General features: G+C 46.2%; 1 protein-coding gene across 7 annotated transcripts; it reads right to left on the bottom strand.

Annotated features, from left to right (window-relative positions):
- Positions 1-3,918: 3,918 nt before the first annotated feature.
- LOC122895900 (zinc finger protein 75A-like) lies at positions 3,919-15,046 on the bottom strand. Of its 7 annotated transcripts, none has more exons than XM_044233698.1 (9): positions 14,381-15,046; positions 13,232-13,386; positions 12,776-12,934; positions 11,888-12,052; positions 11,365-11,491; positions 9,888-9,979; positions 9,472-9,598; positions 7,016-7,126; positions 3,919-6,832 (listed from the first exon to the last, which is right to left on the bottom strand). In XM_044233698.1, the coding sequence occupies exons 4-9, from the start codon at positions 11,990-11,992 to the stop codon at positions 6,237-6,239; spliced, it is 1,158 nt and encodes a 385-aa protein (XP_044089633.1). In that variant the 5' UTR covers positions 11,993-12,052; positions 12,776-12,934; positions 13,232-13,386; positions 14,381-15,046; the 3' UTR covers positions 3,919-6,236. The 7 variants fall into 7 exon arrangements, with proteins under 7 accessions (XP_044089633.1, XP_044089636.1, XP_044089639.1 ...); XM_044233701.1 differs by having other exon boundaries at positions 13,232-13,347; XM_044233704.1 differs by having other exon boundaries at positions 11,365-11,449; positions 11,960-12,052; positions 14,381-15,044.
- Positions 15,047-15,974: the final 928 nt, after the last annotated feature.

The raw sequence follows: 15,974 nt of genomic DNA, 5'->3' as shown, positions 1-15,974 counted from the left end.
CTCTGGCTCAGGTCATGATCCCAGGGTCCTGGGATCGAGTCCTGCATCGGGCTCTCTGCTCAGCAGGGAGCCTGCTTCCCCCTCTCGCTCTCTGCCTGTCTCTCTGCCTGCTTGTGATCTCGCTGTCAAATAAATAAATACAATCTTTAAAAAAAATTACAAACTTGCAGGGGTGCTGTCAGCTAAGCATCTGCCTTCACTGTACGTCATGATACCAGGTCCTGGGATCAAGCCCCACCTCCAGTGCCCTGCCCATCAGGGAGCCTGCTTCTTTTTCTCCCTGCCTTTCCCTCTGCTTGCACTCTGTCAAATAAATAAATAAAATCTTTTCTAAAAAGATTAAAATTTTCTACATTGCAAAAGATGCTGCCAAACAATTAGAAGACAAGACAGACTAGGAGAAAAAATTTGCAAAAGATAAATCTGATAGGAGTGTCTGGTTGGCTCAGAGAGAACATGAGACCTTTTTTTTCTATAAGAGAAGGACAGGAGGGGCAGAGGAAGAAGGACAGAGGGAATCCTAAGTAGGCTCCAGGCTCATCCCTGAGCCTGACTCACAATACTGAGATCATGACCTGGGCTGAAATCAAGAGTTGAATGCTTACCTGACTAAGCCACCCAGGGGTCACAGAACGTGTGACTCTTGATATTTGGATAGCGAATTCAAGCCCCATGCTGGGTATAGAGCTTACTTAAAAAAAAAAAAAGACGTATCTGATAAAGGACTGTTATACAAATTATGTAAAGAATTCTTAAAATACAAAAATGAGAAAATGAACAACCCAATAAAAATGGGCAAAGATCTCAACGGGCACTTCATCAAACATTGTTCACAGATGAAAAGATGCTCCATATCATAAATCATTAGAGAATTGCAAATTAAAACAATTTAACACTATACAACTATCAGAATGGTGAAAATCCAAAACTACTGAAAACAGTTGTTAGCAAAGATGTAGAGGAACAGGAACTTTCATTCATTGCTGATGGGAATGCAAAATGGTACAGCTGTTCCTGTTACTCTCCTGCAAGTCTCAGACGCTTTGAGCTCGACAGCGGTTAGAGGAGGGGTTGTTTCCAGGCCTCAGACTGTGTACAGGAACAGGAAATGATTTTGGAGGGCACAGTATTCTGGTTAACTCTACAGGGGTAGCAGGGAAAAAAACAGTGTTCTGAGAACAAGACACCATCCGTCAGAAGGGCTTTTTACCCTTGGATGACAGGTAAGAGCTCAACATTGAGTCAAGATTGTACTTCCTTGGATGTCACTGCCCCATTAACTCTTTTCCTTCCTTCTGAAATGGTGAGGGCTATGAGTGGTGAGGATGGTGGCTGGACGGAGACCCAGCAGGCTGTTTCAGAGAGCTGAAGGGGAAGAAAGCATAATAAATAGTCAGCCGGGAGCCCTGATTCTTAAATCTTATTCCCCAACTGCACGGACAAGAATTTGATTTCTTCCTGGAGCTCTCATAATCAAAGGACATTGCTGTATCTGACGTAGGAACCATAAATCGTCCATTTCCTCCCTGCATCTTCTCCAACACAACTTAAGACAATCATTTCCTGACATTTGTGTTAATACCTGCTCTCTCAAATGGGACCGATGGTCACTGTTCCTCACCATCCTGGAAAGTAGCATAGATGAGATCCTGTAAAATAGACTTCGAAGAAGAAAGATGTTATACGGGGTTGATCCTTCACCATATCCTGGTACCAGTGCCCTCTGAAAAACTGAAGCGCCACTACTCAATCCCATTTGCAAAGTACTCTGCCATGGCAGATGCTGGAAGCTATTGAGATCATTCTCACTGAAACATTTGGATCTCCTAACAGCTACAGAAGATGCCAAACACAATTGCTCATGTTTACCTTGGAGAAGTGAATTCTTCTGTTGGGCCCTTGCAAAGGAGAATTCTCCAAATCATCTCCTAGGAGGATGGACAGGTCTAGACTACTGTCTGCAATGGTAGCCATGGGCTCTGAAGCATTAGCTTCCAAAGCTATGTCATAATGAGATGCCTGTTCCACTAACCAAGAAGCTGTGTGGTGCGGGGGAAAAAGGATAGTAAATTGTGAGTCGCATGTCGTGGGAACTAGTTTTGTCCTACCAAATCAGTTATTCTCCCAGGTTTCAATAGTGGTGAAAGGATTAACTATGTCCATGTTCCCCACACTGATATTCCAAAAACAATCTTGAGTTGTTCAATGAAAGTGTTGCCCAGAAAGTGCCCACCACTGGGGCCTCCATAGTCAAACAGGTCCCGTATTCTGCCTGCTTACCCTCTTCCACTTTGACTACTCCTGACCCCGTGTTTTACGTACACATTCAAGCATAAATGCTCTGAGAAATCTTCTAACAAAACATTCACTTTATTCTAACCCATCATCCCCAAATTTACTTAATACTTTTTTCATGTAGTATCTCTGCACAACTCAGTGTTTTCTGAGTCCCAGTTTGGGACATACTGACAGTCTTAGATTTCTAAGGTCCTATCCAGATCCTTCTATGTCCTCCATAGCAGGAGAGGCTCGAGTACTTGCAAGACCACCAGGTCTATGTGAGCACGCAGGCCCTTATGACCAACAAGGCAAATGCTGGAGAGGCGACATCAGGGAAAAGGGTGCCCAGAGGAGAAGCAAGGTGAATGGAGGTGATTTTCCTGCAAAGTGCACAGTCTTCCTATTCCAGGGCGAAGATCCCTGAGCTGAGTTTGAGCATCCATGCGGATAAAATGACAGCCAATCAAGAAATGGGCAGAGGGGGACGCCTGGGTGGCTCAGTTGGTTGGACGACTGCCTTCGGCTCAGGGCGTGATCCTGGAGTCCCGGGATCGAGTCCCACATCGGGCTCCCAGCTCCATGGGGAGTCTGCTTCGCTCTCTGACCTTCTCCTCGCTCGTGCTCTCTCTCACTGTCTCTCTCTCAAATAAATAAATAAAATCTTAAAAAAAAAGAAAAAAAAAAGAAATGGGCAGAGGACATGAACAGACATTTCTGCAAAGACATCCAGATGGCCAACAAACACATGGAAAAGAGTTCCACGTCACTTGGCATCAGGGAAATACAAATCAAAACTACAATGAGATACCACCTCACACCAATCAGAATGGCTAAAATTAACAAGTCAGGAAAAGACAAATGTTGGCAAGGATGTGGAGAAAGGGGAACCCTCCTACACTGTTGGTAGGAATGCAAGCTGGTACAACCACTCTGGAAAACAGCATGGAGGTTCCTCAAAAAGTTGAAAATAGAGCTATCCTGCAACCCAGCAATCACACTACTGGGTATTTACCCTAAAGATACAAACGTAGTGACCCAAAGGGGCATGTACATCTGAATGTTTATAGCAGCATGTCCACGATAGCCAAACTATGGACAGAACCTAGATGTCCATCAACAAATGAATGGATAAAGAAGATGTGGTATACTACACCTACACACACACTCACACACACACAATAGAATACTACACAGCCATCAAAAGAAATGAAATCTTACCATTTGCAACAACATGGATGGAACTGGAGGGTATTCTGTTGAGCAAAATAAGTCAATCAGAGAAAGATAATTATTATGACCTCCCTGATATGAGGAATTTGAGAGTCAACATGGAATGTCTGGGAGGTAGGGAAGGAAAAAATGAAACAAGATGGGATCAGGAGGGCGACAAACTGTAAGAGATTCTTAATCTCACAAAACAAACTGAGGGTTGCTGGTGGGAAGGGGGAGGGAGAGGGTAATTGGGTTATGGACATTGGGGAGGGTATATGCTATGAGAGTGCTGTAAAATGTGCCTGATGATTCACAGACCTGTACCCCTGAGGCTAATAATACATTATATGTTAATTAAAAAAAAAAAACAGCTGTCTCAATGTAGACAGGCCAGGTTACACTGTGGAAACACACAACACCGACATCTCCGTAGTTCAACAGAAGTTTATTTTTCATTCCTATAAAGTCCATCACAGGTCTGGGGGACTCTCCACATGGGGGGCTCAGCACTCCAGACTATTATGACTTTGCAGCCCGTTTCTGTAGAAAGGACACTATTGAGTTTTGCACCAACGAAGAAAGGCTTCAGCCCAGAAGTGGGGCTTCCCACAACCCATCACCCACAACCATCTCATGACCCTAACTGCAAGAGGCAGCAAACTATCGCCACTCTTCTCCACACTCTTCATGAGAATACAAGTCCTGCGAGGGCATGTCTTTGGCTCTTTTGTCCACTACTGCATTCCCAGTCTAGACCAAACTTAGTGCCTGGGCACCTAAGAGCCCCCCCGAGATGAAACGAATGTAGCACCAGGAAGATGTCTGCACATGGCCTGGATGAGACAGAGTACCCAAAGCCTGAGGACGAGGCCATGGGTAACAGCTATGCAGACGAGAGCTTCAGTGCTACCTGTGCCTAAGAAGTTTTCTTACCTTGGGCAAGAAAACAAAATCCTGCTGAAAGCACCGGACCCACAGCTCAGGTGACTTACACTGTAACGTACTGAAGCCAAGGACCAAACCAATGGAGCATAATCACCACCAGCCGTGCTCGACTCCTCAAAGGAGCTGAAAACAGCCATAAACACAACTGCTTCCTCCCTGCGGTCAGTCTGCCCAGCACATCACTGGGGAGCAGGGGTAAGAGAAGCCAATGCGTGTTTCGGGAACTAATCAAGCCACGAGAATGTTCAGAACTCAGTAGACACAGCACAATGTCATCCAGCCCGGCCCTGCAGGGAGAACGTGCACATCCCACTCATCCTGCCTTCGGGCCTCCCTCACGCAGCTGACGGCCAGCGGACCCAGAGCAACAGGGTCTTGAACAAGTCCCCGCATCAGAGCCTTAATCTCATTGTTTGTGAGGTGTTCGGGAACTCATTTAACCCCCTTCCTGACACCACCTAAAAACTCTAACAGGAGCACATGGGAGTCACTGCTGTAGACAATAAGAAGATCCACAGCCCACAGAGGAGTTCAGCCATCTACCGTTCACCCCCGAAGGCTGTTGTTACATGCTGTGTACAAAACAGACACAGGGAGACCCTGCCGGCTTCACACTGGTTTACAGTGTAAGACAACCAATGTGAATGCAGATTCACCTGTCCTTGTCCACCACTCAGCACCAATTCCCAAACCTTCCCTTCTGGGAACCCAACCTTCTGCCACGCCCACTGAACCATAACCTGCGTGCAGCACACACTCATTTTGAAACAACCCTTTGTTCTTCTAAACAAAAACTGAATTAAAAAGCCAATGAACAAAAACCCGATTTGACTGAACTTCCATAAATTTCCGTTTAGACCCCAGGTGCTAATATTTATGGTTGACATTGTGAGGGGGAAAAAATGTCTAGATTCTTTTATTACAATCTTCTTTACATATAATATGTAATCCATGGCTAAAAATTCCAACCCGTTTGCATATGATCTTAGCATTTTCCTCTATCAAACACCACCAGTCAAAGGTGTAAGTCAGTGCACTATTACTTCTTCTGCAAGATTCCCTAGTGGTGAAGTAAATAGTATTTCATCATAATAAAAATGGTCCTAAAAGGATTCAAGAACTAAAATGTTCAAGAAGGAACTCAAATGATATCCAATGTGGGGAACAGTGTCCAATGACAAAGGAGAGGAAAATCCAATTTGGTTCTTGGAAAACTTGATAACAGAACTTTTTTGCCCCACAGGACTCTTGAAATTGGTAAGCTTAATAACATGAAGGCAATGGTATCCAATTAAACATGCAGGTTATTCTTTCTTGTTTTGGAAGCCCATGCTACAAATGTTTCCATCATGTGTTTAACGTGGCTGGAAGGTCAACGTAAAACCAACAAAAGATGATCACAGAAGACTGATTAATTCATGGGTATATTTGCTATTTGAAGCTGAATTTGCTAATTGCCAGAACAATCATGAAATAGTACATTCTGTACTCAGAATGTTCCCTGTACACCTTTCTTGTTAGGAATTCCCTGATTAGTAAAAATGTAATTAGTACAACTAACATATCCCCTGCAGAGTCTACCTTGATTCATTTCTGAGAAACATGTTTTTATCACCAAATTTTCCGATGATGAATTATTCATGCTTTTTAACTTTATATTTTTCATAAAGCTCAGGGCAAAGCTCTACTTGGAGAATTTCTTCAGACTAAGGATGCTGGATAGGCTTCCTTCTGTTCAGTGGTAGTATTTCTGGTACGCAAGAAGGCTGGAATTCCTGCTAAACTTTCTCATGCTTATGCTACATGTGGGTTCTCCGGTGTTTACTAAGGTGGGAATTCTGACTGAATTTCTTTCCACATACATAACACATAAAAGGTTTTTCTCCAGTGTGAGTTCTTTGGTGTGTACGGAGATTTGAATTTTGACTGAAGCTTTTCCCACACCAAGAGCATTTATATGGTTTTATTCCTTGGTGTATTGTTATGTGTTTGTTAAGATCTGATTTCCCTCTAAAGCTCTTACCACAATGTTGACATTTATACGGCTTCACTTCGGTGTGAATTTTTTTGTGTTTAGTAAGATCAGAGGTAAGTCTGAAGTTTTTCCTACACTCCTGGCATGTAAAAGGCTTCTCTACTGCACGAGCTTTCTTGTGAAGATCCATGAGTCTCTGCAGCTCTTCTTCCCAAATTGAAAGCTCCTTTGTTTGATTAACCGGAAACTCTTGATGCCACTTCCCCATCCTATGTGCATCACCATGATTTTCTTTGCCTGTTGTTTTCTGGGGAACTTTCACTCGGGTCTTTTTTGATACTGTGTCTCCTGGCACTTGTATTTCTAAGTCAGAAAGATACACAGGCTGATGGTTTTCAGTGTCAGATTTGACCTTTAACCCTGTGAGAATAAACATAACAATCAGCCAACTGTATGGCAAAGCGAAACTACAGGAATGGAGAGAAAAATCTAATAGTTACTGACTTACAAAGTACAGATAAGCAGAATTTTAAATTTTAAATATTAAATCCCTGCAAAGGTTGCTATCAAGGCACATTTGTTCTCTTCCCACTGTATACTTACCTGAAGGCAACTCCCCAGAACTGTTCTTGAACTCCAAGGGCCTTTGAACCCATGGCTCTTCCCCTTGCTCTAGACAGGAGATCACTTTGGGTTTGGGGAGCACAAATAATGCTGTGAAATGGAAAAAAGGACGTCAAGGACTGGGAACCCAACTAGCCACTCAATAATTGTCCACCAACTCTACAGTATTTCAGTAAAAGCAAAGGGCAGTTTACAGGGCATTACTCGAATGGTTAGACGGGTAGACTCTACTATCTGGTTTCAGGTTTATACTATACTGCACTTCTGGGTGGATACACAAAGTGGAGAGTGAAAATAAACCTAAGCTGGACTCATGGAGAGGATAAAGGGCATGGGAACCTCTTTACAGTGCCCTGTCACCAAGATTACCCTATATTCAACAAGGCTGAACCAAACCCCAGAGTCTACAAGGAATGCAGGTTAGCCCTATTAGTTCCTTAGGATTAGCCCAAGTCTAGCTGAGCAAGGTGAACATCAATGGGCTGTATGTAGTATGCACTAGTGGATAGTAACAGTAGCTTTGTATTTAGCTCTTTTTTTAAAAGAATATGCTTTATTTTTATAGAGAGAGTGAACAGACAGGTGCACAAGTGCACAAATCGGGGGAGGGGAAAAGGAAGAGAATCTTTAAGCAGACTCCCCTCGGGCTGTGGAGACTGACACAGGGTTCAATCTAATGGCCCATAAGATTGTGACCTGAGCTGAAATCAAGAGTCAAAGGTTTAACCAACTGAGCCACCCAGGGATCCCTGCTTTTTACTTAGCTCTTGTGCACCACATATTGGATTAGGAAAGATTTCCCCCCATTCCTATAGCTCACTGGTTCTTGTCCAGATGGAAAAAACATACCAGAATTCCTTAAGGAAACCTTTCTAAATATACATCAGCAAGCTGTGGAAGTACTCAGCACTCAGTCGTTCAATCAGTCTGTACTGACTGGACAGAATGTGCCAGGAACGCTCTTTGGGCTAACGATATAGTTAGTGGTAACTAAGCCAAAGCACCCTTACGTTAAAAAAAAAATCCTTTTTTTTTTTTTTTTAAAGATTTTTATTTATTTGACAGAAAGAGAGAGAGCACACAAGCAGCGGAAGCTACAGGCAGAGGGACAGGGAGAAGCAGGCTCCTCGATGAGCAGGGTGCCCAATGCAGGGTTCGATCCCAGGACCCTGAGATCATGACCTGAACCGAAGGCAGACGCTTAACCGACTGAACCGTCCAGGCTCCCCTAAAGCGCCCTGATCTTATGGGAGTTTGCTCAACAGTGATAAATAAACGAAGTTGTCAGCACACAGTAAATATTCTGTGAAAAACTAAAGCAGGACAACCCAGCATTTTAAGATTCTGCTTCTCTGAAGCTTCTTCGGAGGAGGTAGTAGGGAAGGCCTCTTTGAAAAACTGGAATTGCAGCAGGAATGTAGAAGTGAGTTTCGCCATGGGGCAGAAAAGTGCGCCAGGCAGAGGAAAGGGGAAAGTAGAAACGACCATGGCAATTTCAAGAAACAGAAAGACCAGCAAGGCTCAAGGGGACTGAGCAAGGGCACAAATGGCAGCAGGTGAGGGCAGGAAGGGGAGTGGGGTCAGATCCCGGAGGACCTGAAGCACTTCAGGAAGGTGTGGATTTTATTCAGAATGTGGTGAGAATTCACCTTATGGGTTTACAATGGGAAATGTCATGATTTGACCAGGTTTTTTAATTTTTTTTTTTTTAAGATTTTATTTATTTGTCAGAGAGAGAGAGGGAGACAGAGCGAGCACAGGCAGACAGAATGGCAGGCAGAGGCAGAAGGAGAAGCAGGCTCCCTGCTGAGCGAGAAGCCCGATGTGGAACTCAATCCTAGGACGCTGGGATCATGACCTGAGCCGAAGGCAGCTGCTTAACCAACTGAGACACCCAGGCGTCCCTTGACCAGGTTTTTAAAAGATTCCAGCTGCTCTGTGGAAAAGAGTGTGGGACGGCAAGAGGCAGGGCCACCGGTCAGAAAGTGCCCAGGTCAGGCTGTTACACACGCTGCTGGCTTAAGCCAGGATGCTAACAGCACTGGGAAATGAGGCATGGCAGCGCTCGGGCTACACTGTGCCTGAAGGACAGTGACGCATTAGCACGCGGTATGAGGGCGAGATCACGGTAAAGGATGACCGCATATTCCTTCCTCGTAGCTGCTGGGTGAAAGCTCTTGACCGAGAAGAGACCCATGAAAACAGATTTGGGGAAGGAGAAAAAAATAAAACAAGACATCCACATAGCACACGGAATGAGCACCTGGACAAAGCTAACCAAGGGACCTGGATACACCTTTCTCCTGTCCACACACCATCTAGTTGAAAAACAAGCCATTATCAGAACACAGCCTCTCAGGGGAGTACATTCCCAGTAAGCAGAGAACATGACAGATTACTCAACTTCTACCCAATGGGAGAGGGAGGGTCTTTACCTAAAGAGATGACGGTCTCATAGTTTTCCCGCATTACATCACTGTAGAGGGCCTTCTGAGTGGGATCCAGTAACTCCCATTCCTCCTGGGCAAAATACATGGCCACTTCTTCAAATGTCAACAAGCTCTAAAGAAGACAATGGGCTTCAGCTCAGTACTTGCACTACAGAAGCAGCTCTACCATCTGGCCCATGGTAGACCCTGGGCACTCAAGGAATTAATAGCACATTCTTTATTATTATTATTATTTTTTAAAGTAAGAAAGCAACAAAGGAAAAAACCAAGGGATCATCAAAAGCCTAGGAGATGCCAGTCCCCCAGGGAGAACACTGGGGCTGATATGCCTGTGAGCTGGGCAGTGTGTGTCCTGGGCAGCAGGGAAAGACAGCCCTTAACAGCTGGATCGCACAGCTCACCTGGGACTCAGGCAACACGAGCTCAGGTGCCACTGTCCAGTCTTTGGTGTCTGTCTTCTCAGAAAAGGCTAGGATGTGGTGAACAGGGACAGCTGTGGATAGAAAAGAACCAGCAAAAATTTCTTGTACTTTTGTCTATGAACATCCTTACCTCATTTCTAAACCACAGAAGATCCTGTTTCCTTTAGTACATGTGGGACATATTCACAAATGTTAAGTGATACCAACTGGTGGCGCTGTCACAGTAAACAGGAGCACGTAACCACCCCTAAAGCAATTCCCCAGTTTACTGTCTTCAGTTTTCATATAGTCAATAAAAGGAAATCTTACTTTTTCTTATGTAAAATGTTTTGAGTTAGGCAAAAATTAGAGGTGTTTAAAAATATAGAAGTCAGGCTCAATGTGCCAGCAACAGAAACGGAAAGGTAGAGGTTAGTTTTTTGTTTTTTTTTTTTTTTTTTAAGATTTTATTTATTTGACAGAGAGAAATCACAAGTAGGCAGAGAGGCAGGCAGAGAGAGAGAGGGGAGAAAGCAGGTTCTCTGTGGAGCAGAGAGCCCAACGCGGGGCTCGATCCCAGAACCCTGGGATCATGACCCGAGCCGAAGGCAGAGGCTTTAACCCACTGAGCCACCCAAGCGCCCCAGGTAGAAGTTAGTCTGATGAGAACAAGCAAGAGAAAAATCATTGTGAATAAAGACAACTGAACAAAAACACCAATGGAAAGACGAGGCAGGAAGGTGAGTAGCAGCCACATCTTATAGGCTCCTGGGTACCTCGGTAAGGAATATGGATGTATGAGAAGATGTCCAAAGATTTACATGAAATTTCATGATTTGATGAGGACTTTAAAACAGTAAAGGACAAGACACGATTGCACTCTGCTTGCACTACGAAGGTGTAGCCAAATGGAGAGTGATGCATTACTAGTGGGTTGTGATGGCAAGATTATGGCTAAGGATGACTCTATTTCTCTGCTGTGACATTTTGAATAAATGATGGTAACTTGTACGGGGATGGGAATGGTAAAAAAGGAACAGATTTGGAGGGAAGGAAGGGATCAAGAATTTTTTTTTTTTTAAAAGATTTTATTTATTTATTTGACAGAGAGAGATTACAAGTAGGCAGAGAGGCAGGCAGAGAGAGAGAGGAAGAAGCAGGCTCCCTGCTGAGCAGAGAGCCCCATGCGGGACTCGATCCCAAGACCCTGAGATCATGACCTGAGCCGAAGGCAGTGGCTTAACCCACTGAGCCACCCAGGCACCCGGGATCAAGAATTTTAGGACAAGGAATGACCTTGTGCACTTGGACAAAGCACCCCAGGTGATCTGGATACACCTTTCCCCTGTCCACACACCATCTAGTTGAAAAACAAGCCATTATCAGAACACAGCCTCTCAGGGGAGTACATTCCCAGTAAGCAGAGAACATGACAGATTACTCAACTTCTACCCAATGGGAGAGGGAGGGTCTTTACCTAGAGAGATGACGGTCTCATAGTTTTCCCGCATTACATCACTGTAGAGGGCCTTCTGAGTGGGATCCAGTAACTCCCATTCTTCCTGGGAAAAATACATGGCCACTTCTTCAAATGTCAACAAGCTCTAAAGAAGACAATGGGCTTCAGCTCAGTACTTGCACTACAGAAGCAGCTCTACCATCTGGCCCATGGTAGACCCTGGGCACTCAAAGAATTCATAGCCACCCCCTCCATTTTAAAGGATTTTTTAAAAATTTATTTATTTGACAAAGGACGAGAGATAGCAAAAGAGAGCATCAGCAGGGGGTAGAAATGGAAAGGGTAGAGCACATGGGCTTCAATACCATGACCTTGGGATCATGACCTGAGCCAAAGGCAAACACCCAACCAACTAAGCCACGGAGATGCCCCACTTTTTTTTTTTTTTTTTTTAAGTGAGAAGGCAGAAAGGAAAACCAAGGGATCATCAATAGCCTAGGAGGTACCCAGTCCCCCAGGGAGAATACTGGGGCTAACATGCCTGTGAGCTGGGCAGTGTGTTTCCTGGGCAGCAGGGAAAGGCAGCCCTCAACAGCTGGATCGCGCAGCTCACCTGAGACTCAGGCAACACGAGTTCAGGTGCCATTGTCCAGTCTTTGATGTTTGCCTTCTCAGAAAAAGCCTAGGATCTGGTGAACAGGCACAGCTGTGAACAGAAAAGAGCCAGAGGAAATTTCTCTCACTTCTACGAACAATCTAACTCTATTTCTAAAATACAGACAACACCAATCTTTTCATCAAAGACAATATACATTTGCTACTGTGTATGGTGTCTTAAAGTAGCCTTCTCATTGCAAATAAGAGCCAAATTACCAACTGACACCTAAAATAGGCTCTCTGTTTTTCAGGAGTGACTTACTGAAAGAAAAACCCTTTTTAGTTTCCTCTCATGAAATAAATGGTTCTTAATCAAGCAAAAGTCATACATATTTAAAAATGAAGTACTCAAGGAACTCAGCGTATAATAAAAGATAAGAGCTTTTATCATTATTTTTTCCCTAGACACAGTTCTATTCATATTCTGTTACTGATAACCCATTTCTGATCTCAATTTCTTCTGTACTTTATGAGAATGAGATGGCTCCTATTCTCTTTAGTTTTCTAAAGGAGAGTTCATGGTGTTATTACTGGAGTTCAGTGGTATAGATACCTCTGTATCACAAGCCAATGTCCAACTTCGCCCACAATTGGTCTACTCTATTGATAAACACCCAGGAACCATTGTACTTGTTTATATGTCTATTTACAGATCTACAGTTCTCAACTCATAAAAAATACAACATTCTGATTGCAAAAATTCCTATCAGTTCCTAGGAATTAGTAATTATCATGTACTGCCCTGTCTCACAAACAGGCTCAGTTTCCTTACGAGAATTCTAGCTCAGTTGTTCTCAGCAGCCCCTGGTGTATACTCAAAAATTCATCATGGGACACATCCACTGGCAGTGAGTCTCGTGCCTTCGTCTTGAAGCCTATGACATCTCCAGTTTGAAGAGCACGGCCTCTTTTCCAAGCTCCCGACTGTACCCTACAAATAAATAATCACCTATTATGAGAAAACTTATGTTTAGTTAGGGGGTAAGTGATAGAAAAAGGAAAAAACCTGAGTACAGATGGCAGAAGTATTAAACACTAAAAAAAAAGACTGAAAGATGAACGGAGATATTGGACCACGAATTTCCCACAAGGTATTAGCTACAAAATGTGGGGAAATTACCATAACAAAAAAAGTTGTGGCAACTGCTAGCTCTGAGACAGTGGCTCCCACCCATTTGCATGCAGCAAAGCACAGACAAGCAGGGTTGCATAGACTATGTATACTCACGCTGTCTTGACAGGTTTTCTCCTTGACTTAGAAGCCTCTCTAAGTGGTTTCCTGTTTTATACTTCTCTAGTTTTCACCCATTACCACCTATGATGGCAACTGAGACCATGTATTATCTGGAATATAATTAAGTAACGGATCTTCTTCATAAAACACTAAGAACAGGACAAAAAGTGCGCATCAGTAAGAAAGTCACATGAACTTTACTATCCACTACTCCTAACTGGAGAAAAATGAACACTGAGAACAGGAAAAAAAATTACACATCAGTAAGAAAGTCATATGAACTTTACTGTCCACTACACCTAAGGGGAGAAAAATGAACAGAAAAATCTACCTTCCTTTCCATTTTTTTTTTTTTGAAGATTTTACTTATTTGAGTGAGAGAGAAAGAGCAAGCAGGGGGAAGGACAGAGGGAGCAGCATACGCCCTGATAAAAAGGGAGCCTGACATGGGGCTCCATCTCAGAAGCCCCAGATCACAACCTGAGCCAAATGCTGCCATATAACCCACTCAGCCACCAAGGGGCACGTCCTTTCCTTTTAAAGAATCCACTGCCAGACCCTTTCTTCTTCGATTATCCACTTGAAATAATGCACAGCTCATCGATAGACAAACACCCACTGAGGACTTGGTCTTTCTTTGCAAAAGTAATGATTCAAGAAAGGTTAGCAGTGAGACCATTTACACCCTCTGGCTGCAAGAGGCATGGGGATTCTCCAAAGACTTCACTGTTGTGCTTCCCACCCCAGCTACCCCACGCCAAGGAAGGATCAGGGGAATATTCTGAGTTCCTCTTAAATGTGAACGTGTCATCCCAGTCTTCTGTCTCTAGCAAGGGGGTCCAACTTCTCTGACCCTTCATCCTCTTGTGAAGACGAAACCCTCAGTGCGTGGAACATTCCAGATTCTCCATTCCACTCTACGGATACTGGCAGGACAGCTGGGACACAAAAGTGACACCAGACGAGGAGGAAAGTAATGAGGGGAAAAGCAGTTCTAGTCTAAGACAGCAAACCCGGGTTCAGTAACTAGATGCTCCACACTCGTTTGACACTTCCCCCCAAGCACCATCAAGGGCACCGTGCACAAGATCCAGTCCTGTGTTTTTAAACCTCTTTCCTTGACCCAGAAAAATCACAGCTGACCTTGGCTTACAAAACGCTTATCCAAAGGCCAAGCCGCAAAGGACGAGAGAAGGGGAGTTGGTGCTGTCGACGGTGAGCCTTCGGCCCACCTTCCCTCTCTTCGACGTTCATTTAGACCTCGAGGCGAGAATGAGCAGAGTCGCGGGATCTCGCCTTCCCTGGCCTGAGTCTCACAAACGGCTCCCAAATTCGGCCAGGACGCCAGGATGTTCTCAAATGGCCGGTGGCCGGCTTCCCGGCCGGCTCAGCGGGCACCCAGACGCTTGTCGCGCTCCGGCACCAGCAGAGGCTGACATCTCTGAAGCTGCACCGCCCGGGTCCCCCGGCCCGCGGAAAGTCCGGCCAGCGAGTCGGGAAACTGGCCGCCGCGGCCCCGACGCCGTCTCCGCAAAGGCGGACAACAGGATGGTCTCCGGAGCCCGACGGCGGGGCTCCCCGAAACGGTCCGGCCGTCAGCCTGCGGCCTCCCGGCCCGAAACCACCGCCGCCCACGGACAACGGCAGCCTCGCCTCCGCCACCGCGCAGCGGCCGGGGCTCCTCGGGAACTCCGGGGTCCACGCCGCTGCCCCTGCCACCCGCTCACCTGCAGGCCACCGCCCTCGCCCCGCGATGCTCCCAGGCGGGAGCCGCCACACGCGAGACCGGGCTTAACCTGGCCCGCGTCTCTGCCCGGGTCCCACCAGACACCGCGCTCCGGCCGGAAGCGGACGGACGCCCTTCCGGGGAGGGGTTTCGAGCCGCCGCGCCGCGGGCCCCACCCTCGCGGAGGAAACCCGCTTCCCTTCCAATGCTGCCCTGGCGGTCGGAAAGAGTTAATGCTACCGAGTGTCCCGTTCCTGCCGCGGCCTAGAGGGGCCTCCGCGCGGCTCTGCGAACGTCTGTCGCCGCCTCGCGTCCCGCACCGGATGGCATTGCGCGTCCGGCTAGTGCCTACGTGGCCTTCGTGCAGCGCCAGTACTCGGAGCCCAGCCCGGCGAGGGTGGCCGCCCCTTCGCACGCGGTGCCCTCGGCCTTCCGTTCCGGTCAGGATCGGCGGCCCCGAGGGCTTGTTCCCTCCTCTGGGCCGCGTGTCCCTCACAACGATCATGTTTTCCTAGTGAGGTAGGTTCCAGCAGGTGTGACGGGTTCTAGCTGTAGTGTCCTTGGCAGGGACAGGGAGCGCGGCTCGGCCCCGAGTACGGGATTTAGGTCCCCTGCAGTCTTGGCTCCCGCTCCGTGCACGATGGCATGCTCCCTGGATGATGGGAACCCGCTTTCCATCTTGTGTCCCTGAAGTCTCTCCCTTGAACCCTACTTCTCAGGATCCGGGCATTTCGGGTTGTGGGCGTCTCCTAATCACCAGGACTCTGCCAGCGTCAGCCTTCGCCAGGCAACAGCTTACTTATTAGGTCCACTACGTGCAGCCAGGGCCGGAGGGCACAGGGCAGAGTCCTTCCCCAAAGGACTGGGGCACTTTCGTGACCGTCAGGAGTATGGAGGCTAGGAAGAGGGGAGGCCTAGGCTGAGCGAGGCGGGAGTCCGAGGAAGTGAAGTTTGCCTTATGGTTGGGGAAATGGTAAAAGACCTTGAACCTGATCTGTCCGCTCCATGGAG

This window comes from Neovison vison, chromosome 14 (assembly GCF_020171115.1).
Source record: "Neovison vison isolate M4711 chromosome 14, ASM_NN_V1, whole genome shotgun sequence".
NCBI classification, from domain to species: domain Eukaryota; kingdom Metazoa; phylum Chordata; class Mammalia; order Carnivora; family Mustelidae; genus Neogale; species Neogale vison.
Note: the sequence above shows the minus strand (reverse complement) of the source record. Positions and strands in the feature narration are given on the sequence as shown.

Coding starts and splice junctions, on each gene's coding strand:
- LOC122895900 (XM_044233699.1), bottom strand. CDS start 11,992: ATGGCACCTGAACTCGTGTTGCCTGAGTCTCAGGTGAGCTGCGCGATC. Junction 9,980..11,364: donor TGAGACCGTCATCTCTCTAG/GTAAAGACCCTC, acceptor TTCTATCCACAG/CTGTCCCTGTTCACCACATC. Junction 9,599..9,887: donor TCGTGTTGCCTGAGTCCCAG/GTGAGCTGTGCG, acceptor TGTCTTCTTTAG/AGCTTGTTGACATTTGAAGA.